The sequence below is a fragment of the Salmo salar genome, chromosome 05 (genome assembly GCF_965601325.2).
Source record: "Salmo salar chromosome 05, fSalSal1, whole genome shotgun sequence".
Lineage (NCBI taxonomy): Eukaryota > Metazoa > Chordata > Actinopteri > Salmoniformes > Salmonidae > Salmo > Salmo salar.
Window position 1 is genome coordinate 88,053,906 of NC_138295.1, and position 11,869 is coordinate 88,065,774.

The 11,869-nt window shown below is 43.1% G+C and overlaps 1 protein-coding gene across 2 annotated transcripts; it reads left to right on the top strand.

Annotated features, from left to right (window-relative positions):
• The first annotated feature begins 9 nt into the window (after nucleotides 1-9).
• Nucleotides 10-3,471, top strand: LOC145879594 (transmembrane protein 276). Of its 2 annotated transcripts, none has more exons than XM_082975877.1 (3): nucleotides 10-65; nucleotides 262-452; nucleotides 597-3,471. In XM_082975877.1, exons 2-3 carry the CDS (start codon nucleotides 375-377, stop codon nucleotides 1,134-1,136), a joined length of 618 nt encoding a protein of 205 aa, XP_082832003.1. In that variant the 5' UTR covers nucleotides 10-65; nucleotides 262-374; the 3' UTR covers nucleotides 1,137-3,471. The 2 variants fall into 2 exon arrangements, with proteins under 2 accessions (XP_082832003.1, XP_082832004.1); XM_082975878.1 differs by having other exon boundaries at nucleotides 312-452.
• The last annotated feature ends 8,398 nt before the right edge of the window (nucleotides 3,472-11,869 follow it).

Genomic DNA, 11,869 nt, shown 5'->3' on the forward strand with positions numbered 1-11,869 from the left:
CTCTGGGAACGCCCACATCCTGGTACTGCTTGTCTCACGTGTTCAAACAAGCGGAACAGAGACAGGTAAGGGTGAACGTTAACCGATATTTTTCAGCTCACATATTAGTTTCAATCTTGACCTTGGTCAGTATAAACGTGGCTACTAACCTGAAACATAGCTGTTTAGAATGTTAACAATGTACACATAGCTACGGTGCAAGACAAGTATACTAGCTTACTTTCAACAGTGTTTTCTCAACTTTGATATGGTATTCAACAGTTTACTTGCAGATATGTGGAAACTTCTTCTCTTTCACAAATCCCACTCAGTCTCTTCATATCAAATGAACAGTGTGATCCTCCAACTGTAGCTTTGGATTTGAGTCAAGACCAATGGCAGAGTTGATCACAGCATGTTCCAACGTCACACTGTCAGTCTCTGCCCTGTGCACAGCATATCAGCTCTTCAAGGTAATTTTGGGATATATTGGTGTTCACTTGAGTGTAACTCTTGTGGACCATTAAACCATTCTTCACCCCTTTGTCACTGATTATTGTCATGACTCTCTTTCTCCTCACCCTAACTGTTCCCTCATCTCCCTCTTTCTCTTGTAGGACCACAGAGCTCCAGCGGTGGGTTTCTTCCTGCTTGGTCTCTCATCAGGCCTCTGCACCCTGCCTCTCTCCTTCAGCCCATACCTGACCTCTGTACAGGGGGACCTGGAGTGGGCCGGCGAGGTCCTGGCTCCACCGCTGGTCTCCTTCGGCTTCCTGTGGCTCAGTGAAGACCGCACCACAGCCAACATCCTCCTTATTGGCTCAGCTCTCCTCCCGGTGCTCTGCGATTGGCTGTCAGCGGACGAGTTGATGCTGATGTCACGCTGTCTGGCGTTGTCTGCCATCTCCTGCTCGCTCACTGTGTGTCTGTTTGCGGGAAACGCTGTCGGGGCCCTGGGCAGTGTGGCCCTCAGCCTGCCACAAATGGTGGCCCCCAGGGTGGGGGTCAAGACTCTGGCTCCCCTTGTCTCTCCAGGGGCCACTGTGGGACTGCTTAAGTGGCTCCTGAAGGGCTCCATGGCTGTAGGGTGCTGGGCCTCTGAGAAGGCACTTAGCAAGTACCTGTTGGAACTGAAGGAATTGGACACGCCATTTTAACTTGTTACCACTGTAACACAGGGCTTCCCCAAACTCAGTCCTCGGGTCACCGGGGTTTAGTGTCTTTCCTAAGCACTACACAGCTTATTCAAATAATCAACTAAAAGCTTTGATCATTTCAATCAGGTTTATAGTGTTTGGGCAAAAACCAAAACGTGCACCCCTTGGAGTCCCGAGCATCGAGTTTGGGAAACGCTACTGTAACAGTTACTCACTGTCTGAACAGTTCAATAGTCCCTCACACATGATAATTACTGATTGTTAAGTTGATGTGGTCTCATGATGTGCACATAGAGCTGCTGACAGAAGAGAACCAGATGGAGGGTCTATTTATTTTGTCCTGCAGGGCCTTGCCTCATAGAAGTAGAATGAATAGAACGGTCTTGGAACCTCTGACCATGGCTTTTTGACTGGTAAAGTCATGGGTGCACTCAAAATGGCGTCATTGACTTAAATGAGCAAGCTTGTTCTACTTATTCTAGTACTGTGGCTTGCCTTTGATCTGTAGCCAATAACCTTTTCAATTCCTAATGACCAATAACCTTTCCAATTCCTACTGGCCAATGACCTTTCCAATTCCTACTGGCCAATGACCTTTCCAATTCCTACTGGCCAATGACCTTTCCAATTCCTACTGGCCAATAACCTTTCCAATTCCTACTGGCCAATGACCTTTCCAATTCCTACTGGCCAATGACCTTTCCAATTCCTACTGGCCAATAACCTTTCCAATTCCTACTGGCCAATGACCTTTCCAATTCCTACTGGCCAATACACTTTCCAATTCCTACTGGCCAATGACCTTTCCAATTCCTACTGGCCAATAACCTTTCCAATTCCTACTGGCCAATGACCTTTCCAATTCCTACTGGCCAATGACCTTTCCAATTCCTACTGGCCAATAACCTTTCCAATTCCTACTGGCCAATGACCTTTCCAATTCCTACTGGCCAATGACCTTTCCAATTCCTACTGGCCAATAACCTTTCCAATTCCTACTGGCCAATGACCTTTCCAATTCCTACTGGCCAATGACCTTTCCAATTCCTACTGGCCAATGACCTTTCCAATTCCTAATGACCAATAACCTTTCCAATTCCTACTGGCCAATGACCTTTTCAAGAGATTATCCATATGATCCATATAATGATGCCAGTCTGCCAACTTGGAGGTGACATGATCCACCATTGGGACAAGTGTCTGTTGCCAGTGTATGAGCACTGTCAAGGGTGTTGTTCTACTTGTTCAGCTTATTGTCATGGCCAGGGAGCTCTGCTCTGTTATCCTAGTACTTTCATCTATGCAAGTCGAAGAAGCACTGGTGTCTTAATTCTAAAACTGTAAAACATTATTGATGATATTAGTAACAGCGGTTAATAACATTTTATGTGCTAAAATATTGATTTGTTGTTGTATCAACAAAAGGAGTAGCGCTTGGATTTAACGCTTGTATGTAGTGATTGTCATGGGTCACTAATACTCCCAACCTCTTTCACACCACATATTAGAAAGTCTAATTCATCTATGGAGGTTGATTTACAGGACAGTGTAATTACCAATTGGCTATAAAAGATTCTATCTGCTTACTCTGTGAAAATATCCTCCCAACAGTGGCTCTATAAGGAGGATGAAAGTACCTTCCAGACATTTATTACTGTCTTTGTCTATGAGTATGCCTCCCAAATAACACCCTATTCCCTATGTAGTGCACTACTTTGAGCCCATTTTGGGGCACACTCTGGTTGAACCTGGGCAGGCTTGACTTCAGTGTCTTGTCCTACGATGAGCACCAAACAGCTTGTACTAGACTATGCTCACTGTGAAGCCAATGTCATTGACACACAGGACACGTTTGAGAGCCGATAACTTTAGTGCCTGAACATGGCCGGGGTACCAAAATAGTCAGGGCTGCGATCCAAATGACAGCCTATCCCCGATATAGTGCACTTCTTTTGACCAGAGCTCTATATGGGCATGGTCAAAAGCAGTGCACTATAAAGTGAATAGGGTGCCATTTGGGATGCAGCCCTAAGTCCCCTCAGATTCAGGATCCTGTTCATTCTGCAGCCTCAGCAGATAGCTACTGTGTACAGTGAGATTTAACTAGATACATCTGCAGTGTTTACACCACTAACACTATGGATCTATATTCATTTATTCTTCAGATATAACACATATTATATCCACTTACTGTCCATAATGTCTATACCAGAAGGGTTCTTTATTTTTACTATTTTCTACATTGTAGAATAATAGTGAAGACATCAAAACTATGAAATAACACATATGGAATCATGTTGTAACCAAAAAAAAGTATTAAACAAATCAAAATATATTTGAGATTCTTCAAAGTAGCCACCCTTTGCCTTGATGACAGCTTTGCACACTCTTGGCATTCCCTAAAACAGCTTCATGAGGTACTCACCTGGAATGCATTTCAATTAGCAGGTGTGTCCATATTATGGCAAGAACCCTCAAATAAGCAAAGAGAAATGACAGTCCATCATTACTTTAAAACATGAAGGTCAGTCAATCAGGATCATTTCAAGAACTTTTCAAGTTTCTTCAAGTGCAGTCGCAAAAACCATAAAGCACTATGATGAAACTGGCTCTCATGAGGACCGCCACAGGAAAGGAAGACCCAGTTACCTCTGCTGCAGAGGATAAGTTCATTAGAGTTACCAGCCTCAAATTCCAGCCCAAATAAATGCTTTACAAAGTAATAGACACATCGACATCAACTGTTCAGAGGAGACTGTATGAATAAGGCCTTCATGGTTGAATTGCTGCAAAGAAACCACTACTAAAGGACAAATCAAATCAAATCAAATTTATTTTTATATAGCCCTTCGTACATCAGCTGATATTCTCAAAGTGCTGTACAGAAACCCAGCCTAAAACCCCAAACAGCAAGCAAAGCATGTGAAAGAAGCACGGTGGCTAGGAAAAACTCCCTAGGAAAAACTCCCTAGAAAGGCCAAAAACCTAGGAAGAAACCTAGAGAGGAACCAGGCTATGAGGGGTGGCCAGTCCTCTTCTGGCTGTGCAGGGTGGATATTAAAACAGAACATGGTCAAAATGTTAAAATGTTCATAAATGACCAGCATGGTCAAATAATAATAATCATAGTAGTTGTCGAGGGTGCAACAAGCACGTCCGGTGAACAGGTCAGGGTTCCATAGCCGCAGGCAGAACAGTTGAAACTGGAGCAGCAGCACGGCCAGGTGGACTGGGGACAGCAAGGAGTCATCATACCAGGTAGTCCTGAGGCATGGTCCTAGGGCTCAGGTCCTCCGAGAGAAAGACAGAAAGAGAGAAAGAGAGAATTAGAGAGAGCATATTTAAATACACACAGGACACCGGATAAGACAAGAGAAATACTCCAGATGTAACAGACTGACCCTAGCCCCCCGACACATAAACTACTGCAGCATAAATACTGGAGGCTGAGACAGGAGGGATCAGAAGACACTGTGGCCCCATCCGATGATACCCCCGGACAGGGCCAAACAGGCAGGATATAACCCCACCCACTTTGCCAAAGCACAGCCCCCACACCACTAGAGGGATGTCTCCAACCACCAACTTACCGTCCTAAGACAAGGCCGAGTATAGCCCACAACGATCTCCGCCATGGCACAACCCAAGGGGGGGGGGGGGGGGGGGGCGCCAACCCAGACAGGAAGACCACGTCAGTGACTCAACCCACTCAAGTGACGCACCCCTCCCATGGACGGCATGGAAGAACACCAGTAGGCCAGTGACTCAGCCTCTGTAAAAGGGTTAGAGGCAGAGAATCCCAGTGGAAAGAGGGGAACCGGCAAGGCAGAGACAGCAAGGGCGGTTCGTTGCTCCAGCCTTTCCGTTCACCTTCACACTCCTGGGCCAGACTATACTTAATCATAGGACCTACTGAAGAGATAAGTCTTCAGTAAAGACTTAAAGGTTGAGACTGAGTCTGCGTCTCTCACATTGGTAGGCAGACCATTCCATAAAAATGGAGCTCTATAGGAGAAAGCCCTACCTCCAGCCGTTTGCTTAGAAATTCTAGGGACAATTAGGAGGCCTGCGTCTTGTGACCGTAGCGTACGTGTAGGTATGTACGGCAGGACCAAATCGGAAAGATAGGTAGGAGCAAGCCCATGTAATGCTTTGTAGGTTAGCAGTAAAACCTTGAAATCAGCCCTTGCCTTAACAGGAAGCCAGTGTAGGGAGGCTAACACTGGAGTAATATGATCAAATTTTTTGGTTCTAGTCAGGATTCTAGCAGCCGTATTTAGCACTAACTGAAGTTTATTTAGTGCTTTATCCGGGTAGCCGGAAAGTAGAGCATTGCAGTAGTCCAGCCTAGAAGTAACAAAAGCATGGATTAATTTTTCTGCGTCATTTTTGGACAGAAAATTTCTGATTTTTGCAATGTTACGTAGATGGAAAAAAGCTGTCCTTGAAACAGTCTTGATATGTTCTTCAAAAGAGAGATCAGGGTCCAGAGTAACGCCGAGGTCCTTCACAGTTTTATTTGAGACGACTGTACAACCATCCAGATTAATTGTCAGATTCAACAGAAGATCTCTTTGTTTCTTGGGACCTAGAACAAGCATCTCTGTTTTGTCCGAGTTTAAAAGTAGAAAGTTTGCAGCCATCCACTTCTTTATGTCTGAAACACAGGCTTCTAGCGAGGGCAATTTTGGGGCTTCACCATGTTTCATTGAAATGTACAGCTGTGTGTCGTCTGCATAGCAGTGAAATTTAACATTATGTTTTCGAATGACATCCCCAAGAGGTAAAATATATAGTGAAAACAATAGTGGTCCTAAAACGGAACCTTGAGGAACACCGAAATTTACAATTGATTTGTCAGAGGACAAACCATTCACAGAGACAAACTGATATCTTTCCGACAGATAAGATCTAAACCAGGCCAGAACTTGTCCATGTAGACCAATTTGGGTTTCCAATCTCTCCAAAAGAATGTGGTGATCGATGGTATCAAAAGCGGCACTAAGATCTAGGAGCACGAGGACAGATGCAGAGCCTCGGTCTGACGTCATTAAAAGGTCATTTACCACCTTCACAAGTGCAGTCTCAGTGCTATGATGGGGTCTAAAACCAGACTGAAGCGTTTCGTATACATTGTTTGTCTTCAGGAAGGCAGTCAGTTGCTGTGCAACAGCTTTTTCTAAAATTTTGGAGAGGAATGGAAGATTCGATATAGGCCGATAGTTTTTTATAATTTCTGGATCAAGATTCGGCTTTTTCAAGAGAGGCTTTATTACTGCCACTTTTAGTGAGCTTGGTACACATCCGGTGGATAGAGAGCCGTTTATTATGTTCAACATAGGAGGGCCAAGCACAGGAAGCAGCTCTTTCAGTAGTTTAGTTGGAATAGGGTCCAGTATGCAGCTTGAGGGTTTGGAGGCCATGATTATTTTCATCATTGCGTCAAGAGATATAGTACTAAAACACTTTAGTATCTCCCTTGATCCTAGGTCCTGGCAGAGTTGTGCAGACTCAGGACAATGGAGCTTTGGAGGAATACCCAGATTTAAAGAGGAGTCTGTAATTTGCTTTCTAATGATCATGATCTTTTCCTCAAAGAAGTTCATAAATTTATTACTGCTGAAGTGAAAGCCATCCTCCATTTGCGAAGGCTGCTTTTTAGTTAGCTTTGCGACAGTATCAAAAAGAAATTTCGGATTGTTCTTATTTTCCTCAATTAAGTTGGAAAAATAGGATGATCGAGCAGCAGTAAGGGCTCTTCGATACTGCACGGTACTGTCTTTCCAAGCTAGTCGGAAGACTTCCAGTTTGGTGTGGCGCCATTTCCGTTCCAATTTTCTGGAAGCTTGCTTCAGAGCTCGTGTATTTTCTGTATACCAGGGAGCTAGTTTCTTATGACAGATGTTTTTAGTTTTTAGGGGTGCAACTGCATCTAGGGTATTGCGCAAGGTTAAATTGAGTTCCTCGGTTAGGTGGTTAACTGATTTTTGTCCTCTGACGTCCTTGGGTAGGCAGAGGCAGTCTGGAAGGGCATCAAGGAATCTTTGGGTTGTCTGAGAATTTATAGCACGACTTTTAATGCTCCTTGGTTGGGGTCTGAGCAGATTATTTGTTGCAATTGCAAACGTAATAAAATGGTGGTCCGATAGTCCAGGATTATGAGGAAAAACATTTAGATCCACAACATTTATTCCATGGGACAAAACTAGGTCCAGAGTATGACTGTGGCAGTGAGTAGGTCCAGAGACATGTTGGACAAAACCCACTGAGTCGATGATGGCTCCGAAAGCCTTTTGGAGTGGGTCTGTGGACTTTTCCATGTGAATGTTAAAGTCACCAAAAATTAGAATATTATCTGCTATGACTACAAGATCCGATAGGAATTCAGGGAACTCAGTGAGGAACACTGCATATGGCCCAGGAGGCCTATAAACAGTAGCTATAAAAAGTGAGTGAGTAGGCTGCATAGATTTCATGACTAGAAGCTCAAAAGACGAAAACGTCATTGTTGTTTTTTTTTTTGTAAATTGAAATTTGCTATCGTAAATGTTAGCAACACCTCCGCCTTTGCCGGATGCACGGGGGGTATGGTCACTAATGTAACCTGGGGGTGAGGCCTCATTTAACACAGTAAATTCATCAGGCTTAAGCCATGTTTCAGTCAGGCCAATCACATCAAGATTATTATCAGTGATTAGTTCATTGACTATAACTGCCTTGGAAGTGAGGGATCTAACATTAAGTAACCCAATTTTGAGATGTGAGGTATCACAATCTCTTTCAATAATGGCAGGAATGGAGGAGGTCTTTATACTAGTGAGATTGCTAAAGCGAACACCGCCATTTTTAATTTTGCCCAACCTAGATCGAGGCACAGACACGGTCTCAATGGGGGAAGCTGAGCTGACTACACTGACTGTGCTAGTGGCAGACTCCACTAAGCTGGCAGGCTGGCTAACAGCCTGCTGCCTGGCCTGCACCCTATTTCATTGTGGAGCTAGAGGAGTTAGAGCCCTGTCTATGTTCGTAGATAAGATGAGAGCACCCCTCCAGCTAGGATGGAGTCCGTCACTCCTCAACAGGCCAGGCTTGGTCCTGTTTGTGGGTGAGTCCCAGAAAGAGGGCCAATTATCTACAAATTCTATCTTTTGGGAGGGGCAGAAAACAGTTTTCAACCAGCGATTGAGTTGTGAGACTCTGCTGTAGAGCTCATCACTCCCCCTAACTGGGAGGGGGCCAGAGACAATTAATCGATGCCGACACATCTTTCTAGCTGATTTACACGCTGAAGCTATGTTGCGCTTGGTGACCTCTGACTGTTTCATCCTAACATCGTTGGTGCCGACGTGGATAACAATATCTCTATACTCTCTACACTCGCCAGTTTTAGCTTTAGCCAGCACCGTCTTTAGATTAGCCTTAACGTCGGTAGCCCTGCCCCCTGGTAAACAGTGTATGATCGCTGGATGATTAGTTTTAAGTCTAATACTGCGGGTAATGGAGTCGCCAATGACTAGGGTTTTCAATTTGTCAGAGCTAATGGTAAGAAAAAGAGACTTGCTTGGGCCAAGAAACACAAGCAATGGACATTAGACCGGTGGAAATCTGTCCTTTGGTCTGAGATTTTTGGTTCCAACCGTTGTGTCTTTGTGAGACGCAGAGTAGGTGAACAAATTATATCCGCATGTGTGGTTCCCACCGTGAAGCATGGAGGAGATGGTGTGGGGGTGCTTTGCTGGTGAAATCACTGTCTAAATCAGTGTGATTTATTTCGAATTCAAGGCACATTTAACCAGCGTGTATAACGGGGGTCGTAAGGATTTGACCAAAACGCAGCGGGAATATGTATACTCATCTTCTTTTTATTTTGAAGAAGGAGAAACAACTAAATACGTATACAAAAAAACAAAACAGTCCTGTCAGGTGCAACCAACACTAAACAAGGAACAACTACCCACAAAATCCCACAGAAAAACACCCCACTTAAATAGGACCTTCAATTAGAAGCAACTAGGAGCAGCTGCTTCCAATTGAAGGTCAACCCCATTAACTAAACATAGAACTAGACATACTAGATAAACATAGAAATATACTAACATATAACATAGCCCAACAAACCCCGAAACACTCTAAACAAACACCCCTCTTAAAACAGAACAATGCCCAACAAACCCCGAAACACTCTAAACAAACACCCCTCTTAAAACAGAACAATGCCCAACAAACCCCGAAACACTCTAAACAAACACACCCCTGCCACGTCCTGACCAAACTACAATAACAAATAACCCCTTTACTGGTCAGGACGTGACAGCGTGGCTACCACAGCATTCTGCAGCGATACACCATCCCATTTGGTTTGCACTTAGTGGGTCTATCATTTGTTATTCGACAGGACAATGACCCAACACACCTCCAGGCTGTGTGTAAGGGCTATTTGACCAAGAATGAGAGTGATGGAGTGCTGCATCAGATGACCTGGCCTCCACAATCACCCGACCTCAACCCAATTGAGATGGTTTGGGATGAGTTGGACCGCCAAGTAATAGAAAAGCAGCCAATAAGTGCTCAGCCAATGTGGGAACTCCTTCAAGACTGTTGGAAAAGCATTCCAGGTGAAGCTGGTTTAGAGAATGCCAAGAGTGTGCACAGCTGTCATCAAAGCAATGGGTGGTTATTTGAAGAATCTCAATTATAAAATATATTTTGATTTGTTTATCACTTTTTTGGTTACTACATAATTCCATATGTGTTTTTTCATAGTTTTATGTCTTCACTATTATTCTACAATGTAGAAAATAGCAAAAATAAAGAAAAACCCTGGAATGAGTGGGTGTGTCCAAACATTTGACTGGTACTGTGTATATATATATATATATATATATATATTTATACTCTGGACTCCGACATTACTCGTCCTAATATTTCAATCTTTTTTTATTCCATTTTTTTACTTTTAGATTTGTGTGTATTGTTAGATATTACTCCACTGTTGGAACTAGGAACACAAGCATTTCACTACAACCACATTAATATCGGCTAAATATGTGTACCCGACCAATAAAATGATATTTGATACTAGTTGGAGGATTGTGCATTGATTTCGGGATGCTAATTGGTTAACCCTCTGTGTAAGTTATGTTGTATTTGTGATGTACTTTGATTAACTTGTGAATAAATGACTATATGATTGTCAGATAGATGCTCAGTTTGATGCATTTTGGGATGCATCAAGATTTTCTTCTCCTCAAAGCACAGCCAAGGAAGAATTCATTTCTGTATCAGATAGAGGTGCTGAGTGGACACTGCAGAATGGAACTGCTGTAATTCCCAGGACTCCTGGATAGCACAGCGCCAGCCTCCATCTGCTATTTACAAGACTTGCTCTTTTCTGCAGACTTCCTTCCAACGCTCTAAGCCCAGCTCAGCCAAACATAAATAGGGCCAGACTTAACTAAGGATATCTACCTGTTAATTCATGTCCTTATTTACATTGTAGTGGATGAGTAATACATATTGTCAATAGATGCTTGAATAAACCTTTTTTGCATATTGGCATCGTTTGTGATTTAAGTCATTTGTGTACTGGTACATAATTTGGTAACAAAAATGACAAGATGTTGTTGGGTATACACACAGAAACAGTAATTGTCAGAAACTTCGAACCAATGATGTAATTTGGTCCTTAGCTTTGACTCGTGTCTGTACATACATTAACAATGGGTTGTTGTGACTTGTGTCTGTAGCTACATAAACAATGGGTTGTTGTGACTCGTGTCTGTACACATAAACAATGGGTTGTTGTGACTCGTGTCTGTACACATAAACAACGGGTTGTTGTGACTCGTGTCTGTACATACAGTACATAAACAATGGGTTGTTGTGACTCATGTCTGTACATACAGTACATAAACAATGGGTTGTTGTGACTCGTGTCTGTACATACAGTACATAAACAATGGGTTGTTGTGACTCGTGTCTGTACATACAGTACATAAACAATGGGTTGTTGTGACTCGTGTCTGTACATACAGTACATAAACAATGGGTTGTTGTGACTCGTGTCTGTACACATAAACAATGGGTTGTTGTGACTCGTGTCTGTACATACAGTACATAAACAATGGGTTGTTGTGACTCATGTCTGTACATACAGTACATAAACAATGGGTTGTTGTGACTCATGTCTGTACATACAGTACATAAACAATGGGTTGTTGTGACTCGTGTCTGTACATACAGTACATAAACAATGGGTTGTTGTGACTCATGTCTGTACATACAGTACATAAACAATGGGTTGTTGTGACTCGTGTCTGTACATACAGTACATAAACAATGGGTTGTTGTGACTCGTGTCTGTACATACAGTACATAAACAATGGGTTGTTGTGACTCGTGTCTGTACACATAAACAATGGGTTGTTGTGACTCGTGTCTGTACATACAGTACATAAACAATGGGTTGTTGTGACTCATGTCTGTACACATAAACAATGGGTTGTTGTGATTCGTGTCTGTACATACAGTACATAAACAATGGGTTGTTGTGACTCGTGTCTGTACATACAGTACATAAACAATGGGTTGTGTGACTCATGTCTGTACATACAGTACATAAACAATGGGTTGTTGTGACTCGTGTCTGTACATACAGTACATAAACAATGGGTTGTTGTGACTCATGTCTGTACACATAAACAATGGGTTGTTGTGACTCGTGTCTGTACACA

What these genes read in the sequence shown, in the direction of transcription:
- LOC145879594 (XM_082975877.1), top strand. Translation starts at nt 375, where the DNA reads ATGGCAGAGTTGATCACAGCATGTTCCAACGTCACACTGTCAGTCTCT. An exon ending in CAGCATATCAGCTCTTCAAG is followed by an intron (nt 453 to 596) that starts GTAATTTTGGGA and finishes TTTCTCTTGTAG; the next exon opens with GACCACAGAGCTCCAGCGGT.